General features: G+C 36.2%; 1 protein-coding gene and 2 non-coding genes across 3 annotated transcripts; all 3 read left to right on the plus strand.

Annotated features, from left to right (window-relative positions):
* Positions 1–8,487: 8,487 nt before the first annotated feature.
* Positions 8,488–12,566, plus strand: LOC129899492 (protein IQ-DOMAIN 21-like). The gene is made up of 5 exons (XM_055974481.1): positions 8,488–8,515; positions 8,666–8,787; positions 10,335–10,640; positions 10,890–11,222; positions 11,722–12,566. Exons 2-5 carry the CDS (start codon positions 8,692–8,694, stop codon positions 12,277–12,279), a joined length of 1,293 nt encoding a protein of 430 aa, XP_055830456.1. The 5' UTR covers positions 8,488–8,515; positions 8,666–8,691; the 3' UTR covers positions 12,280–12,566.
* Positions 12,567–13,113: 547 nt separating this feature from the next.
* On the plus strand, positions 13,114–13,265 carry LOC129901899 (U4 spliceosomal RNA). Its single transcript, XR_008769986.1, has one exon. It is a non-coding gene; the product is annotated as a U4 spliceosomal RNA (small nuclear RNA).
* Positions 13,266–16,102: 2,837 nt separating this feature from the next.
* Positions 16,103–16,253, plus strand: LOC129901895 (U4 spliceosomal RNA). The gene has a single exon (XR_008769982.1). It is a non-coding gene; the product is annotated as a U4 spliceosomal RNA (small nuclear RNA).
* The last annotated feature ends 5,219 nt before the right edge of the window (positions 16,254–21,472 follow it).

Genomic DNA, 21,472 nt, shown 5'->3' on the forward strand with positions numbered 1-21,472 from the left:
AGAGAGAAGTGATACTAAATATCTTTTATTATTTTTTTAAAAAATAATTTGACCTAAAAATTGTCATTCTATTATCATTATTAGGCTAATTGATGCCAACAATTTAATGGCTAAAATTTGCTAGTGTATTTTTGGGTTAAAAGTTGTCAATTATATGTAGGTTTTGTGCCTATATGTCAATTTTATATAAATTTTAATTTATATAAAAATAAGCCAAATTAGGTAAAAAGGTAAGATTTGAGTCAGTTTTAATAGCGTTATCGCCCAAACTGATAGAGAATGTAATTGTCTCTTTTTATACATATCAAAATATATTATTTTATTGAATAGATTTAATGGAGAAGGGTCGAAACTTTTTCCTATAATATTGATTTTGTTTTAAAATTACTTCACGTTCATTTATTTACTTCTATGGTCATTTGTTCATATAAAAAAATTCTTACAATATACTGTTAGACATGTTCACCTTGATGAAATTTTACAAAAACATATATGGCAGTTTTCTGTTAGTTTATGTAGAACAAAAAGTGAAATTCAACTCGCCCCATAAATTCCAGCAGATCTCTCTCGCATACTATCTCCAACTAGATTAAAATATTATTGACATGATTATCACTAAAAACTCTTATTGAACTCGACGAAATAAGAAATTACATACAATGTTAATTTACACCATAAATAAGCTCCACTCATTTGAAAATACATGAGTGTATCAACAAATGAAATTAAAATGTCTTAAATTGGGATCATATATGTTAGAGAAAAGAAAATCTCTTAAATTTATCATTAATTCTATTCACCTAATCAATTTTATCAACGAGAAAAAAGACAAAAGAAAAAAAATAGCACATCAACTAATCGAATCAGGGGCATCATTCAATATATTCTTGTGGCAAGATCTTACACGAGCTACTTTGGAGTGTTTGGTAAAGATTTTTTATTTTTTTTTATTTCTAAGAGGTCTATTTAAGCAATATAGTAAGTAAAAAGTAAATCAATAATAAAGTTGAAAATAATAATATAACATAATAAAATCACTATGCTAATAAAATATGAAATATATAATATATAGCTGAGAGTAAATAATATGCATTACTCAAGCAATATGAGATGATGCATCAAATGTGTTCAAGAGCGTGTGTATATGGAAGAAAGTGTCACTTGTTGCAAAACATTTAACATAGTTTAATAACCGAAAAAGGTTGAATGATTTTAAGACTTCATCTCAAATCTGACCGAATCAGACCTCTTAAGATCAAATAAGTGGTAATTTTTTTTTTTAAAAAAAATACACTTAATGAATTGAATATTTAGATTTTCATTAAATATAAACAAATAAATTCTAAGTATTTTTCTTTGAACAAGAGGAAAACTTTTAAACGACAAATGTGTAAGGATATATTATTAACTATGTATTTAGATATAGTATTATTTATTGAACAATTGTTTATTTATTGATTCAATTCAATAAAGTGTTACATTAAATAGATCATTTTGTCATATATGTGTCCTCAACTTATATAGTAAATGATTTGATGTATAGAGTTTGAGCTAATACACAGAAGATTAAATCATCAGTTCTTATAAGGTAAAAGTTATAGTTCACAATCATAGACGTAAATTTGGACAAATCATCAGAAAGATTGTAACACGAGATTAAATGTAATTTATCTTGATTATGAGAATGGTATAGTTCTAACTTCTCGTGTTAGTGCATTTTGTATGTATTGAACGGGACCGAGTAGAGATAAATGTTTTAGACTGACTGATAAAAATATATTCTCTAAACTATTAAATATACTTATATTCTCAATCTTGATATAATGATTATGATCTGTAGATATTAATTATCATTTTGATTTATTAAAAGGTGAGATTCTGAGATGGGTCAATATGTTTGGTAGATTGGATGATAATAATATATATTAGTGAAATAATTAGTTAGTTGATGAAATTTATGTCTCAATATAGAGATTGATGATACACCTTTTTATGAGAAACTTATAAGTTTTCATGTGCAAATTCGCCCGGTAGATTTATGAATCTGGCGCATGAAATAAGTTAAGTATTGCTCTAAAGAAAATTAATCATTGAATTAAATTTATCAGTAATTTAATTTATTGATTAGTATCTGTAATCTTAACATGTGGAATTTTAAAATATAAATAGAGGAGTGCAATTACGAATTTTTAGTGGAATGATTTGTAATTTATTATGGTAAGAATAATTCAAATTAATTTTTGGGATTATTTCCATAATAAGAAGCCTCAGTAAGGAAGCACATGAGTTTCTTGTTTTTCAAGAATAGTGTGGGTTTTCTTCTCCTTTTTAGACTAGGAAAAAATCTTTATAAATAGGGGTTTCTCCTAATCTAGAAAGTCAATCAGTTTTCTATACAATATTTACCCACCCAAGTATTACAAGAGTTCAATTATTAATTAATTTGGAATCACTGTAGAACTGAAGTTGTTGAGCCTTCAACTCACAACCTCAATTTAAAATTGAGGCACCTAATCAAATGAGCTGCATCATTCTTCATGTCAACCAGTCTCATTTAATTTAATTTATTCTTATTTTGGCTTATCAATTATACTAATATAATGAGAGAAAAAAATCAATGAAGTGATGTCACATGGTACCGTTTAACCTAAAGTAAATTCGCCCATGTATAAGCCTTCCATTGTCATTCCTATTTGGAGTTGGGCAAGATGGTGGGTTAAGAGAAACGGGCACCCAATGGCTAGTCGAATGCAAAAAATAATCAAACTTATTATTAGTATAAAACTAATTCAATCCGATTTGACATTTAAGTTAAGAATTTGACAAATTTTAATAAAGTACAAAAAGTTAGATTCTTTATCATATTTTTCCATCACTCACAAATTCTATACTATAAAAATCGCCAGTAAATATCTCATTTTTTTGTCAATAAATTTCGACACTGCATCTTCTTTTGGCCATCAATTACTAACATTACACCATTTTCTTTCACTGTTTTAACAATTTTTTTTATTTTTCTAGGGATTTTTGAAAATACTTAGCAGAATGGGTAAAATAATAACATCTACATTGAAATGATAGATTAATTCCAATTAAGTTTCTTTTTAGAGGAAAAGGTCATATATGCCCCTAAACTTTGTAAAAATGTCTAGATATACCCTCCGTTTGAAGTTTGGCTTATTCATGCTCTCACCGTTTAACTTTTCGTATATATATACCCTGTAATCGTTAGTTGTTTTGCTGGAAATAACCAACCCCTTTTTCTTTTTAAAAGGAAAAAGGGTCATATATGCCCCTAAACTTTACGGAAATGTCTAGATATACCCTCCATTTGAAGTTTGCCATATCCATGTCCTTGTCGTCCAACTTTTTGAATATGTATACCCCTCTAAACGTTATTTGCTTTGTTGAAAATAACCAACCTATTTCCTTTTTATTAAAATGACATTTGGAATTGCCACATAACCCTTTAATTGACACATGACATTTTTATTAAATTTACCATTTTAATATCTCTCAATTATCCAACCCAAAAAACCCATCTCTTTTAACCCAAAATCAAAGCCCTAATTATTGGTGCAGGATGGATGAAATGGAGGCTCGCTTCCGGTGTGCTATGTGACAAGAAGGTGCCTCCAAAACTTAAGGGCAAGTTCTACAAAGTGGTGGTTAGACCAACTATGTTATACGGGGCGGAGTGTTGGCCAGTTAAGGTATCTTACGTTCAAAATATGAAAGTTGTTGAAATAAGAATGTTGAGATAGATGTGTGGGCATACCAAGAGTGACATAATTAGAAATGAGGCTATTTGGGACAAGGTAGGAGTCGCCTCGGTGGAAGACAAGATGCGGAAAATACGACTGAGATGTTTTTGACATGTGAAGAGAAGAGACACAGCTGCCCCAGTGCGGAGGTGTGAGAGGTTAGCCATGGATGGTTTCAGAAGAGGTAGGGGTAGGCCGAAGAAATATTGGGAAGATGTGATTAGACAGGACATCGCGCAGTTACAACTTACCGAGGACATGACCTTAGATAGGAGGGTGTGGAGGACCCACATTAGGGTAGAAGGCTTGTTCATAGTCTCGTTATTCTCTCTTATTAGTAGGCGTATTAGCGCACTATAATTTCCTATGGTCTGATATCTATTATCATTTATTACTTTCATTACTTTCTGTACTTTGATTGCTCTATTTTGCTTTTCTATATCGTTTCTATATCGTTTTGAACTCCTTATTCTTATCTGACTTCTTTCTTATCTGATTTTACTGAGCAGAGGGTCTCTTGGAAACAGCCGTCCTACCTTGGTAGGAGTCAGGTCTGCGTACACTCCACCCTCCCCAGACCCCACGTTGTGGGATTTCACTGGGTCGTTGTTGTTGTTGTTGTTGAAGATGGTTATGTGGTAACAGAGGCAATTTTTGAATTGGGGTCAGATAGTAGATTTTGGTAGGCTTTTCGATTTCTTCAATTTGGGTGTTCTGATTATTGATGGGTTATTATAATTGAAGCTTGTTTTGCTGGGATTTTGATGGTGGAGGAGAAGTAACTGGTCCTCGCTGGAATCTAGCATGACTAGTTTTGTTTTTGTCAAGTAAAGAAATGAACTTTTTGAATTTGTTTATAGCAGCATCAGCTACAACTTGATAATCTACAAAAATAAAGGAATTAGGCAAAGAAGAAGATGAAGACAAATCTTCAGTGAGACAAATGAAGAAGAGGATCCACAATTAGGGTTTTGATTTTGGGTTAAAAGATACGGGTTTTTTGGGTCGGATAATTGAGAGATATTAAAAGGGTGAATTTAATAAAAATGTCATGTGGCAATTAATGGGTTATTTGACAATTTCAAATGTCATTTTAATAAAAACAAAATAGGTTGGTCATTTCCAGCAAAGCAAATAATGTTTAAAGGGGGTATACGTACATATTCAAAAAGTTGGACGACAAGGGTATGGATAGGCCAAACTTTAAATGGAGGATATATCTAGACATTTTCGTAAAGTTTAGGGGTGTATATGACCCTTTTTCCTTTAAAAAAAAAAGAAAAAGGGGTTGATTATTTCTAGCAAGACAATAACAGTTACAAGTAGGGGTGTACATGGACCGAGTTGGTTCAGATTTTTTACAAACCAAATCAAACCGTTTGTGTCGGGTTATTAAATCTATAAACCAAACCAAACCAATAAAAGTCGGATTTTTCGATATTAATTTTTCTCGGGTTTTTTGTGTTTTTCGAGATTTTTTGCGTTTCTCAGATTTTTCATAGTATCTAATAAAAAGCACAGAGCGGTGTTTCTTAAAAAGAGTTCTAGTACAAAATATCAACATATAAGATAGAGGCAGAACACTGTTTGAAGTTTTAACTTTATAATATAACTTTATAAGATGGTATTTTTTTGTATATTATTTAGATAGGCTTCTAAAGTCCAAATCTAAATGTAAGAAAGAAAACAAAAATTATGAAAAATTTTAAAAAATATTTATAAATTATATTTTAATAAATATTTTTATGTATAACATAATTTAAAAGTAGTATATCTATAATCGGGTCGGTTTGGGTTCGGTTTGACTTTTTTTAGTTAAAACCAAACCAACTCTATAATGGTCGGGTTTTTTTTTCAAACACCAAATCAAGTCAAACCAAACCACTAGTCTGGTTTTTTTTTCCGGTTTGATTCGGTTTGTCGGTTTGGTGCGGTTTATCGGTTTGCCCTGTACAGCCCTAGTTACAAGGATATATATATGCGAAAAGTTGGACGGCGAGGGTATGAATTAGCCAAACTTCAAACAGAGGGTATATCTAGACATTTTCACAAAGTTTAGGGACATATATGACCCTTTTCCCTTCTTTTTATTAGTTTTAGCAGATTTGTGGCATTTCTTCAATTCTAGCAGTCTACAAGCGTCAAATTTGAAGCTCTCTTTTCTTCCCTCCTTTTTTTTGATTAAATAATGTAGATTTGTGTGTGATATATAACTTATGTATGCGATCTATAGTACAATAATAACGTTTTTTTAGGTGGATTCCATATATCTCTGAATTTTGACTCCAAACTAATCTTTCCTCAAGTTGTTTATAGCCTCATCTAAGCGTACAAACACATCCTAATCACACCATTCATAATACTTTTAAAAATTCAAATTTTGAATTGAAGAGTCAAATGAGTCTTTCACGGTGAGTTTACAATTTTTAATGATGATGAAACAATTTTAGATGCTTGTGTATTAAATTTGAGAATTAAAGGGTATTCAAGATCTCTTGAATCTCTGACGTCAATGAATCAATTTACAAAGTTGTGTTTTATGTTTGAAAGAAAGTCTACCATCGTTTGCAAAATTGAACTGTTGGCTTACCCAATTGTTGTTGGAGTGGTCATCATTCATTCATAAAATTGTGATTGGGATAATCATATTAAATGTACAATTTCTATTTTCGTTACGACTTAAAATGTTATTGTTAAATTAGGTTTTAGGCCTAACTTACACCCCAAAAGCTAGCTCAAAGGAAGGAGGATTGCCTAAGACTTATAAGGGGTCCACTCATCTTATTAACCACCAATGTTAGACTTTTGTCATTCTTCTAACAGATATGGACACACGCACGATATATTTATCATGAAACTTAATTTGATTATATCATCATGAAAATGCCACTAAGGATGCTGCAGTAGAAAAGCTTATAAGTAACTCTCTTTCTCTTCATGTCCTAATTCAAGTAGAGCCCGTATGTAAACCTCCTATTTTGACCTTACAGACGTCCATGCTCAATTTGTATCTATTCATTAACTCTCCATGTCTCTTTTCAAGTGCTGACTACCCTACCATCAAGTAATACTCCTACTCCGCCTCATATATATATATATATATATATATATATACTCCCTTCGTTTAAAAATAATGATATAATTTGACTTGATACGAAGTTTAAACATGTCACGTCGAAAATTGAATTTAAAGTGTTGCAAAAAAAAAATAGATTATTCTTTTTGAAACAGACTAAAAATGAAAAGAAGTCATTTTTTTTCGAAACGGAGAGAATATATAATTTTAAAATATAACTTGATTGGCTTTATAGAGTACTGTATTAGCATGAGAAAAAGGGAGTTTAGCTTAAACTTAGTTGCCTATCCAACAATATGAATGAGATCAAATTCTATATAATCAATATACACTAAAATATAAGTGGAGTCAAATAAATATTCTATGACTATCTTAATTCATAACCTACTTTATATAATTTTTGGATATGCTATAATTTTTTAAGAGCCCGTTTGGATTGGCTTTAAGTTGGTCAAAACCAACTTAAAGCCCCTTTTTAGCTTTTGGACGTGTTTGTCTAATGCTGACTTTAAGCCATAAAGTTCTTAAAGTCAGTCAAAAATAAAAAGTTAGAAGTCCTAACTTTTTTTCCCAAAGTGCTTAAAGTCATTTTCTTTGACCATGGAAATTACTTTTATATCCCTTATATTATAACTAAATTCCCAAACTACTTTTTTTTATTCTTTTAACCCTAAAATTCACATCATAAGCACTTTTATCCAAACACTCAACTGCTTATTTATAAAAATAACTTTCAGCACTTCAAAATTCTAAAAACACTTCATACGTAAAAGTTACTTTACGGGCTAAGTCGGGGGAATGAGGGCAGTGCATATACTTGTAACTAAAAGCCAACTTGTTGAAAGTCAACTATCTCTAGAATTTTCAGGTAAAGTCATTGTAGCACAAAGAACAAAAAGTAGAGGAAAGCTACTACACCTTTTTTTTTTCCTTTATTCTTTTTGGATACATAAAAGCTACTACACATACACCTTGTGAGAATGATAAATACCAACGGCAAGTGAAGTAATAATATACTAATGACGGATTTAAAATTTTTAAATATCGACTTCAAATTAATATTATATTAATAATTTTGTTTGCATTTAAATATTAATAAGTATTTAATTGATAAATAATATAAATAAATAATAATAAGAAGAAAAGTTACATGTTCCTAAAACCGCATACATGCTTTTAAATCCGCCTCTATATACGATACCCACAAATTAATTAGTTTTATAGTCCTTTAGAAACTATTTCTTATATTTTAATTTATTTGTGTTACTTTTCTTTTTAATCTATTTTAAAAAATGTCTCTTTCCTAATTTGACAATTATATTCGTTAATATAAATATCTCACATAACAGGTGTAAAGTCGCAAGTTTAAAACTCATTATGATACATTGTACGCATCTTTAGTTTAAATAATAAAATTCAAAAGTTTTTATTACTTTTTAAAATTTTGTATCAACTCAAACAAAGACAACAATGTGAGTAGTTTTTAGTTTTATCTTCTTTTTTTTTGTATAATAAAACTTCAGTTTTATACATAAAAATAATAATTAATATGTAAAGAATACACAAAAAAAATCTTTATTTTTTATAGAAATGATATAAGGCTATATATATTCACCCATTTCCCCATCTAACCACTTCAACCATATTCTACTAGTGCTCTCATTATTAGCATCTGGTACATTCTTTCTGCAAAATACCCCACTTATTAATTCTTTAATTTTCTCATTCTTAATATATATTGTGGCACACAGAGATTATAGCACTTCTCTCCCAATTATTATTATTATTTTTTCTTTTTCCAATATTTTGAATTGAATGTTTTCAGGCAGAAGATAATTTATTTGGGTGGAAATGGGGAAGAAAGGAAGTGGTAATTGGTTCTCCACAGTGAAGAAAGTCTTTATTAAACCTTCTTCTAAGGATTATTCACCAGCAGATCATAAAAAGGTTAGTGAGTTATTCACTCTTCTCATCCATAAATATTGCAGGGAGAAGTTAACATGAAATTAATTCAATAAAAACTTTCTATATACCTAATGAAATGAGTGACAACATAATAAGTTAATTATGATCGAACACCTAATTGTTTGCAAATTACGTACTCTACATTATTTTTGCCAAAGATCGATTTTCAGAGTTGCTTAAACCATGATTTTGAAGGTAAATTATGCATGTATTATTAATATCAAATTATGTAAATGAAAGAAATACGACTCTGATCTAAGTTATATACACTAATGGTATTGACAAAGTAATTTAACTTGTTATAGTAATATTTCAAATTTTATAATTACTTTTTAAGTGTTTTTATAATAGAAATATATTATAAAATGGTGTATGATTGATTATATGATCAAAAAAAATTGCACCATATTTTTGTATTAATCAGATCTCTCATAAGCCTACCTACTTGTGAGCTCTTTTTATGGAGATCTAGTAAATCTACCAGCTTAGTGGCTACTGGTTAGGTACTTTCTTCCCTCACCAAAAGGCATTAACTAATAATCTTGAACATCTATTGGGTCCCCCCAACAATAGGGCCCTTGTCGAAAGGCAACAACGTAGAATTTATGACTTGTTGCTTTCATCCACGTTCACGGTTCAATTTGGATTAGTTTTTGATTAAAATTAAATTAAATTAAATATAATAAATAATTATTGGCTCGATTGTTATTGATTTCGTTTGATTGTTTGATTTTTTAATAATACATAAATATATGTAATTTTATTATAATTATAGATATTTATCAATTTGATTATTATCGATTTTGATTCGATTGTTCAGTTTTTAGTCAATTTATAGATGCTTTCCTTCTTTTTCTACTATTAATTCTTGACATTAAACAGGCAAATAAATTGACAATTTTTTTATTAGATAATATAACACCATTTCATTAAAATATATTCATAACAAGTCAAATATATTTAACTATGCAGTATTTTAACTAGAATTGAAGGCTTTCAATATGAATACACTAAGTACGTATATGGTAATTTTAAGCTAGAATATTACAAACCTAAGGATTCATGAAACTTTATCTTCTTTATGACCCAACAAAAACTGGTTATTTCTTATGGAAGAAAAAAATGTAATTAAGTAGTTGGAGCCCAGAACAAAGTTTCATTTAGATTAATGTGTTCTCAAACACCCATTAAGTAAATAAACTAATCACATAAAATATGTCTCCTCCTTTAATTATGCACGTCAATATCAATTGAAACATGTTTGAAGACTTACATATAATTTATTGAGACTAATGCGTATGATTAACAAAGACAACAAACTTTAAATGGTTAATTTTATTTACATGATAGACATTTGAGAACACATCCAGAATTTTTCAAAATTTTAATAGGAACATTTTATCATGTATGTTATTCATCAAAACAGCTCAAACACAAACCAAGTGTTTAAATATAATTTACTGGCAAATTCAAGTATTCAACCTTTAATTGAAGTGCTAGTGGTGTGAAGTGATTTGTATGCTTATCAGAAGGAAAAATTAGACAACCAATGGCAATATGAAGCTCCAGAAGTTGTGTCAGTTGAACAATTTCCAGCAGGGAGTTCTTCAGATCTTACCAATAATAGAGAGAGCAATGAGGAGTCATCATCTCCATTTACTGAAGATCGAAACCATGACATTCATATCATCGTGGCCACTGCTGCGGCTGCTGAAGTAGTAACCACAGCAGCAACTTGTGCGGCCCCAAAAGTTGTCAGATTAGATGGATACAGCAGTCAGTCCAAAGAGCAAAGGGCTGCCACCCTTATTCAATCATACTACAGGGGATATCTGGTAAATTAAAAGCCAATTCTTTCTTATAGCTCTATACTCGAATTATATACAAGTATTGTTCAAATATATATTTTAATTATATCTAAACCAAGTGTCACAAAAAAAGTAGGCCTACGATAGTATTCTGCGCTGCAATCTATTGATTTAAAATCTTAAATCAATAGAATTGAGCGTATAGTTATTGTTATTGTTATTCAGTTACACCTGCCAAATTCTTCATGATCGATGTACGTCTTGCTAATCTTGTAGGCAAGACGCGCTTTGCGTGCCCTGAGAGGATTGGTGAAGCTGCAAGCGCTAGTGAGGGGGCATAATGTGCGCAAACAAGCACAGATGACAATGAGATGTATGCAAGCATTAGTACATGTGCAGTCAAAAGTACGTGCACGAAGACTCCAATTGGTTGAGGAAAAGCTGCAGAGCAAGTTGGAAGAAGTGAAATTACGCTCAAATAGAGAGGACCAACACAAGAACAAGAGCATGTTTAAGAAACAAGACATTGACGGCTGGGATAACAGGAAACAAAGCATTGAAAAGATCCTAGAAATTACTAGAAGAAAACAACATGCTTATGCTTCTCAGGTTAGCCCTTCCTACACATAACAAAAGTTTTCTCATATACTCAGTAGCGGAGCCAGAATTTTTAATAAGGAAATTCAAAATTTTAAAAAGTAGACACACGAACTAAGCGAAGGGGTTCGACATTTACTATTTATATATACAAATTATTTTGACCATGTATAACCAGTATAATATTTTGTCGAAGCCACCATGTGGCTCCGCCCCTACATATGCTCCCTCCATCCGATTTTATGTGACACCGTTTGACTTAACACTGTTTAAGAAAAAAAAAAGAAGACTTCTAAAATAATCATTAGATGTTTGTGTGATTGTAAATCATTTCATTAAGGGTAAAAGATAATTTTAAAGTAAAATTGTTTCTAATAATAGTAAGGTAACCTTTTTGGGGACCGACCAAAAAGAAGAAAATGTCACATAAAATGAAATAGAGGGAGTATATGTTACTAATGTAGTGTCACTACCTTCATATGTACTAAATTTCTATTGTCTATTGTGTTAGCAACAACAAAAGTGGTTGCACTCTGATCCAGATGATGAGGAATGTTTTGGCAATGAGCATGAAAATCCACAACGAGGTTGGATTTGGCTTGAAAGATGGATGGCTTCTCAACCCAAACATGTTGTGCCACGAGAAAGCTCCTATGTGTCATTGTCCCCCACAGATGATATATCAGAGAAGACAGTAGAATTGGATGTAATCAACCACCCATTGGGCTCAGAAGATGTCAACTTAGCCCATCAGATTGTCAGTCCAGCTGAAAGAAGCCCATATTCATCCCGTCATTCCAACATGGATTGTGTCCCTAGCTACATGACTCCAACTCAGTCTGCAAAAGCAAAAGTAAGGAGTCCATGCTCAATAAAGCCTAGAAGCCCACCAGGAGCGGCCCAATGGAATGCAACAGCGAAGAAGGGGACAGCCCGTAGGTGGAGCTATGACTCATCTGCAAAAAGCCCAACCCCGAAAACTTCTGCTAAATGGATGGCAACCTATAGCCCAGAAATACGTGCAGACGACCGGGCCTCACCAATGGGAGCCCCTGCTTGCAGATACTAATTATAATTAGATATTTATGCAGTAAATAAGAAGTTCAAGAAATGGTTATTTAAATATACATATGTTATGAAATAATTATATTAGATTTTCATAACTCTAGAAATAAATCTTCACTTCCTTAGTGATCTCAAAAGCTTAATGTCATGGCTCACTTTTTCCCCATCTTTCTGTATAACTTCCATAGTTAATGTCATGTTTATGACTATCTTATGTATGCCTCTATGTAACACTATAAATAGAGGCATAAGAGTTCATATTGTATATATTTGAATTTAAAATAAGTACTATTTCCGTCGTTTCCAAAAGAATGTTTCTTTATTTTTAAGCACCTTTTTAATTCAAATTTTTTCGGATGACATTTTTAAGATCATGAGATAGAAAGACATTTATATATATTTGATATTTCTTTAATTTAAGTCCACAAGATTAAAAAAAATTCTTTAATTTCTTAAATCTTATATCAAATCATAATATGACAAACAAATTAAAACGGAGGAAATACTATTTTGACATTGATTGCAATGTTGTTTTCATATATTTTGGCCGAACTTAAATTTAATACCAGATTCAAATTCTTACCTTGAGATGAGATTTTACATATATGAAAAGTCAAATAAGCCAAAATATATTGATAGGAGATAAATGTTGTTCCGAGGGAAAGTGGGTTTGCGAAAATTTGCACAACGTAAGAAAAGAGTTAATCAGCCAATCATATGACATATATAGGTAATTCAGCTATTAGGTAGTTTGTCAGTTATCCCACATCGATAACAGAAGAGGGAGAATAGAGAAACGAGCCTTATAAAACCGAAAGCAGGTCATAAGTGGAAGGGCATCATTTCTGTTTGGGGCAATGACGCAGCTAGTGAGGTTCTAACCGAGGCGCGTCTATTGCTGGTTGAAAACTATTTCCAAACCCCCTCTTCGGCCTGGGTTCTGCCTTGGCCGTCGAGAATTTTTGGAAGGGCTCCCTTCGGGGTAATGCCCTACACAATACTTAGTCTCAAAGTTATTGCCTATTTAATTTAACTTTGTTATTTTCCTTTAGTCTTTACAAGGAAAAAGGGGATTTAAAGCATGGTGTAAGAGGGTAATTTTCTCAACACGAAATTTCTCTATGTTGGAATAAGCTAGTAATCCTCAAGAATTTTAGTTCGGCTTTTTTGTCCTCCTTTTACAGGTTAAAATTAATCTTGATAGAAGTGACGAGAGTTAACTTCAATTCAAGGTGACTCCTAAAAAATAATAAAAGTGACATGAGGAGTTAACGATGGCACATGCTACAACATTGGAATCACCAAAGCAGTTCTATCTTCAACGTGGACCAAATTTGCCAAAATTTAAGCTTCAGCTGTGCTGCTTCTACAAAATATGGTTTCAGATTGCATATGCGCGAAGCTTAAATGCCAACATAAACAGGCCAAGAAAGTGTATGTAGCAACTCCAATTTCACAAAAGAAACATTCAAATATTATATTCACTAAACTCAAAGTTATAATAGAATATGAAACTAACAAGGGAATTGTAGAACAACAATGGAATAGTAAAACAAAAAAAACTATCAAAAAAGATAATTAGAAGGGAGATGAGAAGTTTAGACTTAAAGGAAGGGTACCAGAGAACTAGATATTTTTCTCAACAATTTTCATAATCCCCAAATCACATACCACCCTTTTTGAAGGAACATTCCCATGTCCACTCCTCAACCCGGATCCCAATTTAACCTGGCCCTACTTGTTCTTGGCCCAATAGCTCCTATAAGCCCAATAACTACTTGCGTGACCTTAGTATTCACATTGGGGTGAACTAGGTTCATAACAGTGTACAATGCTGTTTTCCCAAATCCAAGTTGAGATGATTGTTTGCTTCGGCAAGTGACTTGTGAGTAGTGGTGGCAAATGGGCAAATTGGATAAAATTTGGGTTGGTTGAAAATGGGTCAACATAAAATGGATAATAATTCAATCCGTTTATATTTTATATTGGTAAAAAGGGGTTGGATAACAAATGGGTCGGGTAACATTTTTCATAAGTAAATAGTACTTTACTTTAAAATTCAATATGGAGAAAATATTTTAGTCTTTTTTTGGATGAAAAAAATATTAGAATATTTTATTTAATTTTATTATATCATAAAATTGAACCTGACACCCGATACGGGATCCGATTTCTAAATCGGGAACCGACTCCGAACCAGACCCAAGACTCGATTTCTAAATCGGGACCAGACCCCAACTTCCGACTCGGGATCCTAACTTGACCCTCGACTCAGGACCCGATATCTGAATCGGGATTCGATCCCGATACATAAATCGGGACTCGACCTCGACACCCAATTTGGAACCCAACTTTCAAATTGACACCCAATCTTGATGATCAATCCGGAATCCAAATCAGACACTTGATCTGGGACCCAATCTTGACTTTTGACCTAAAATTCGACATTCGAACTGGACCTGAACTGACCCTAGCACCGATACCCAACCTCGATGACTGATTCGAGACTCAATCCCGACATCCAACCCGGAATCGGGATCCGACATCCAAATTGGGACCCGACTATCGAAGTAGGATCCGAATCCGACAATCGACATGGGACCCGATCCGGACACCCAATCCCGACTTTCAAATCAAAATTTGACCCCAACACCCGAGATCGACGACAGATTTGAAATCCGGTCTCGATATTTGATTTGAAACTTGATCTCGACTTTCGATCCAGAACCCGACCTTTGAACCTAGACCCTAGGGCTCAAGACTTCACCTTTATATATATATTTTATTTTATTTAATTATAGAGGAGAATAATTAATTTTTATGAAGAATATAAAAAGGAAGAAAAAATACCACATGTTTAGTGATGCCATGAGTTTTGAGTAAATAAAAGTTGGGAAGATTAATCCATTTGGCCCATATTTTACCTATGAATATCCATATTTCTATGGGTTGAATATGAATTTAAACTCATATTTTATCCATCTTAAGAATCACTCGTCTAATTTATTAAAATATAAACGGATTGAGTGAGTTACCAAAATATGAGCTTACTTTGACACCACTACTTAGTAAGTGAATCAACTGTTTCAGGAATTTGCTATTAAAGAGTTATTCTCTTTTGGTTTGTAAAAGGTCCATTCCATCCAGTATCTCTCTGCACTACTTTATCACTACCTGAATTGTCAAAGCTAGTAGTCAAATTCCATTCAATCAAATGATAAAGGAAATACCGAAAAGGTTCTGACGAGGGCATCAAACGATCATGGGATCAAGATTCCATTAAATAACATCATGTAAATTTCACCGAAATGAGTTGGGACTACAGCATAAAATCCTGTGCCCCAAGCCTTTTTGGTAAAAGCTTTGACTTATGTCATGTACTAGTTAGTGGTTCACTTCTTCAGGATTTTGCTACTATTAAAGTTTCTCTGATAAAGTTGTAGTGTCATTGTAACTTGATCTTGACCTGTAAACAGGCAGGGGAATGGATGAACTGTGCCTCTGCTGCAACAAAATTTTTGTGCACGACTACAGACGAGCTTTAGTCCGTAGAATATGGTTGTCAACCGTGCTATCCCCTCAAGCAGTTCGAGCATAAATCTATCCCTGTCTCTTATTGAAAGCAGATGTTCATGAATAAATTTATAGCTTTAATAACAGATAGACAGTAGCCGAACAAGTCAAGGAATTCATGAGCATCTCCTATCATACCAATTGCCAAGGCAAAGATATTACAATATATTTGTAGTTTGTCCCACACTGCTAATATATGAAGCTGAATAGAGAAATGAGTCTAATAAAAGCCAAAACTGGACAGAGTTGTAAGTATCTTTGCGCTTGGGGCAATGACGCAGCTAGTGAGGTTCTAACCGAGGCGCGTCTATTGCTGGTTGAAAACTATTTCCAAACCCCCTCTTCGGCCTGGGTTCTGCCTTGGCCGTCGAGAATTTTTGGAAGGGCTCCCTTCGGGGTAACGCCCTACAATCCTAGTTATAAGGAATTTATTTACTTTTGCCTTTCGTCCTCTTCCAGGCTGTTTTCGCATTGTATGTTTAGAAAATTATTCAGTTGTTTAGCATACGATTGAAAAATGGCTTGGAGATTTAATTTGAGTGAAAATTAACTGTTTCAGATATTTGCTTTTTGGTGTCACTTAATTCATTGATTTTCTCAAAATTGTCAAGTGGTCAAATTCCATAATATACTAAAAATGTTATGACAAAGACATCAAAAGGTCCAAAATACTAATTTTAATTGTAATGAGTTGGGACAAAAAAGCATAAACTTCTGTTTTCAGTAGTTAGTGGTTTACATTTCAGGATATTTCTGGTTATACTGATGAAGTCATTTTAATTATCCTTTAGTTGTTTTTTTTCTCTTTGGTTTTGACCTGTAAACAGGCAGACAGATTGATGAAATTTGCCTCTGTGCAACAAAATTTTTGTGCAGTTTGACAAGCTTTAGTCACAACCAGCTTTGTATCACTTAGAATATGGTTGTCAACCGTGTTATCCCCTCAGGCAATTCGATGAAATTGCAGTAGTTGGATATATGTATATGAACATAAATTTACAACCATACTCTCGTGTCAATAGTTAAACCGTGAAGTTAGCATGAGATAGTGAAGTAACTAGAAGCTTTGGTACAGAAATGTGAATAGTCTTGGCTTTCGAGAAAATCAAGATTTCAGGAATGGCATGTAATATAGGTATATTTCAAACCGAAGGCCACGGAATCTACACAATTTCAGCAACAACCTTTGCCTTTACGCATTTGCAGTAATCGATTGTTGTCTTGCCAATTTACTCTAGATCCTTATAGAAGCTTGTAGAGAAGTCTTGAGAGACTTGGAATTCTCTAGAGTGTGTAGAGAATTCTAGAGAGGGACTTCTTTGTAAATATGGAGGGACTTGTATAGCAATTTCTATTTACACTTGAGCCCCTTAGGAGTAGTATAAATAGAGGGGGCACTCATTTGTAGCAAATCATCAAGCAAACAAGCATTCTTCCAAAGCAATACAAAAGCCTTCTTCATAAAAGCTCTCTTGTCTTCTTATAATCTAGCGTTCCCTTAGCGATCTAGTCATAAAGGCTTACTTGAGCTTGCAAGATCGTGAAAGATTCGTGAGTAAGTTGTCAAGTGCCGCACGGAAGTCTTAGTGTGAAGTCTAAGTCTGTGACAACGTGGTATCAGAGCGAGGTTCTACTAAGGGATATGGCAAGTGTGGGAGACATCAACGCCACTACCGCCACCAACGTCAAGCAAGATGTTGGAAGGAAGCATCGCAAGGGAAAGAAAAACTCTAAGAGAAATGATGTTGTGCCGCTGGAGCCTACACCAAGCGAGGCCCTAACATCCTACTCACCCTCGGCCACTGAGGTGAGTGACGATGAGCGAGGCGAGGAGCCTGTGGACGTCACGCCCGGCATAGAGTGGATTGCAAGGGTAGATGCTACCCGGCAAGCAGTGGAGATATTAGGCAAGCGCTTGAACAAGGTCGACGGCAAGTTCAAGTCTCTAGAGGAGTTCACCCTTGAGGAGAACGACAACATCCGGAAGGAGTTGGAGGTGCGCAAGGCTGCCGAGTACGAGGTGAAGGAGGTGATCACTTCCTTGGAGTGTCGGCTCATGGGCGCGCTAAGCACGATGGAGACCATGAAGGCCGAGATAGCAGCACTCAAAGGAGACATAGATGCCGGGAGATGCATGACGTCTAGTGCGGATCGGGAGGCCAAGATTGAGGCTTCCAAGCCACCAATGTTCAAAGGTGCTCGTGATGCACAAGAGGTGGAGAACTTCCTTTGGCACCTAGAGAATTACTTCAAGTGTAACAAAGTGAAGAGCGACGAGACGAGGATCAACACGACCGTGCTATACCTCTCGGAGATGGCCATGTTGTGGTGGAAGCGCAAGGAGTCCGAGATCGGGAAGGGTCTATGCACCATCAACACCTGGGAGCAATTCCGGGATGAGTTCAAGAAGGCCTTCTTCCCCAACAATGTCATCTATGAGGCCAAACGCAAGTTTCGGGAGCTGAAGCATACGGGTAGCATACGGGCCTATGTGAAAGAGTTCACTACCCTAACGCTTCAAATCCCCAACCTTACAGATGAAGATATGCTCTTCCACTTCATGGATGGGCTGCAGAGTTGGGCCAAGACGGAGTTGGAGCGCCGTCAAGTCAGCACCATCGATGAGGTAATCACCCAAGCCGAAGCCCTGACGGACTTTAAGCATGATAGGCATGACAGGGGCAAAGACAAAGAAACAAGGAGTAGTCATGCCAAAGGTGGGGGAGATCGTGTCAAAGGCAAAGAGCAACACCCTCCACCCAGGAGCCATGATTCCAACAAGTCCGACGGTAGGAGGTTCGGGCGATAAGGCTATGCCGAGAGAAAGGAGCAAACCACGAAGGGAAGCGGCTGCTACATATGTGGAGGTCTTCACGGCTATGCTAGGTGTCCGAAGATGAAGAATCTTGGTGCCATACTGCGGGAGCGAAAGGACAAGGAAGTGGACCAAGGGCAGGGTTCGGACACGACTCAGCTAGGCATGATCGGGCTATGTGGAGCCATCACGAAGCAAGCTGAGAAGGCGGGGGATTACTCTGCCCAGTATGTTGACATATCCATCAACGGACGACCAGCTCGTGCCATGGTAGATTCTGGAACAGAAGCCAACATCATGACCAAGACGACGGCAGCAAGGTTGGGGCTAAGTTATGGGCCAAGCAACACCCGCCTGAAGACGGTCAATGCCCCATTGACTCCCGTGTGTGGAGTCGCTCATAGAGTGGACATCACGTTGGGCAAGTGGCAAGGTAAGACAAGCTTCATTGTCGCCCCCTTAGATATCTTTGATATTATACTTGGGCAGGAATTCTTCCAATGGTACCACACAATGATCGATCCCTACCTCCAACAACTCTTGGTAATGGAGCGAGAGGGACCCTGCATGGTACCTCTAGTCAAGATGCCGAAGAAGGAAGGACAAGCCCACCTGTCGGCCATGCAGCTTGTGAAGGGCCTAAAAAAGGGGGAGACGACGTTCGTAGCCACCATTGCGAGCTTGGATGAAGGCAATGGTGCTAAAGAGACATTGCCACCTTGCATAGAGAAGGTGCTTGAAGAAAATAGAGACGTGATGCCCGAAGAATTGCCAAGACACCTACCTCCGAGGGGCGAGGTAGACCACAAGATCGAGCTGGAGCCAGGAGCGAGGCCGCCCGCATACCCTCCATACTGCATGGCTCCACCCGAGTTAGAGGAGCTGAGGAAGCAGTTGAAGGAGCTCCTCGAGGCCGGTCATATCCGTCCATCCAAAGCACCTTATGGCGCGCCGGTGTTATTTCAAAAGAAGAAGGATGGCTCGTTGCGCCTATGCATAGACTATCGGGCGCTCAATAAGGTGACCGTGAAGAACAAGTATCCCATCCCGCTCATTGACGACTTGTTCGATAGACTTGGATAGGCCAAGTACTTCACCAAGGTAGATCTAAGGAAGGGCTACTACTAGGTACGCATAGCGGAGGGAGATGAACCAAAGACAACATGTGTGACGAGGTACGGAGCTTACGAGTGGTTGGTAATGCCCTTCGGCTTAACCAACGCACCCACCACCTTTTGCACATTAATGAACAAGATCTTCCACCCCTACTTAGATCAGTTCGTGGTAGTCTACTTGGATGACATAGTCATCTATAGCAACATCTTGGATGAGCACGTGGAGCATTTAAAGAAAGTGTTCCAAGTCCTGCGTGAGAATGAGCTCTTCATCAAGCGGGAGAAGTGCGAGTTTGCCCAACATGAAGTGCACTTTTTGGGACATGTTATCAGCCAGGGAGAGCTACGGATGGACGAGGCAAAAGTTCGAGCCATTAAAGAATGGGAGGCGCCCACAAAGGTAACCGAACTTAGATCTTTTCTTGGACTTTCTAACTATTACCGCAGGTTCATAAGCGCTTACTCCGCTAGAGCCGCCCCGCTTACTGAGCTATTAAAGAAGAATAAGCCGTGGGTTTGGAGCGAGGAGTGTAGGGAGGCCTTCGAAGACCTCAAGGCTGCCGTAACAGAGGAGCCGGTCCTAGCGTTGCCTGACTTCTCTAAGACAATCGAAGTGCATACGGATGCCTCCGACTATGCCATTGGGGGAGTATTGATGCAAGAGAGGCACCCTATCGCCTTCGAAAGCCGCAAGCTGAACGAGACAGAACGGCGGTACACCGTGCAGGAGAAGGAGATGATAACCATCGTCCATTGCCTACACACGTGGAGACACTACTTACTTGGCTCCAAGTTCTTAGTCAAGACCGACAACGTGGCTACCAGCTACTTCCAGTCACAAAAGAAACTCACCCCGAAGCAAGCTAGGTGGCAAGACTTCTTGGCTGAGTTTGACTATGAGATGGAGTACAAGCCGGGCAAAGGCAATATTATGGCCGATGCCCTTAGCAGGAGGTTCGAGCTGGCGGCCATCACCACAGTACATTGTGACATCCAGGATGCAATCAAGGATGGTCTGCAGCATGATCCAGAGGCAAAGAAGCTTATGGAGTTAGCCGTTCAAGGCAAGACAAGGCGCTTCTGGGTAGAAGATGGACTCTTGCTTATTGCCGGACGAAGGATCTATGTGCCGAAATTTAGAGCTATCAGGCGACAAATCATGAAGGAAAGTCACGACACATTATGGGCCGGACATCCAGGGCAGCGTCACACGAGGGCATTGATTGAGGCGATTTACTACTGGCCACGCATGCGGGACGATATTGAATGCTATGTACAGACTTGTCTTGTGTGACAGCAAGACAAAGTAGAGCAGCGCCAACCAGGAGGACTCTTGGAGCCCCTGCCTGTAGCAGAGCGTCCATGGGAGAGCGTGACCATAGACTTCATCACATGCTTACCAAAGTCCGATGGGTACGAGACGATTATGGTCGTAGTGGATAGGTTCTCCAAGTATGCCAGTTTCATGCTCGCCACGGCAGGTTGCACTGCTAAAGAGGCTGCCAGACTATTTTTCAAGAATGTGGTGAAGTATTGGGGATTACCAAGACACATCATTAGCGACAGAGACCCACACTTCACCGGGAACTTTTGGAGAGAATTGTTCGAAATTCTTGGCACGAAATTACATTTCTCCACTAGTTTCCACCCACAGACAGACGGCCAGACGGAGTGAGTCAATGCCTTGTTAGAGT

The sequence above is a fragment of the Solanum dulcamara genome, chromosome 8, assembly GCF_947179165.1.
Source record: "Solanum dulcamara chromosome 8, daSolDulc1.2, whole genome shotgun sequence".
NCBI lineage: Eukaryota > Viridiplantae > Streptophyta > Magnoliopsida > Solanales > Solanaceae > Solanum > Solanum dulcamara.

Coding starts and splice junctions, on each gene's coding strand:
- LOC129899492 (XM_055974481.1), top strand. CDS start 8,692: ATGGGGAAGAAAGGAAGTGGTAATTGGTTCTCCACAGTGAAGAAAGTC. Junction 10,641..10,889: donor CATACTACAGGGGATATCTG/GTAAATTAAAAG, acceptor CTAATCTTGTAG/GCAAGACGCGCTTTGCGTGC. Junction 11,223..11,721: donor AACATGCTTATGCTTCTCAG/GTTAGCCCTTCC, acceptor CTATTGTGTTAG/CAACAACAAAAGTGGTTGCA.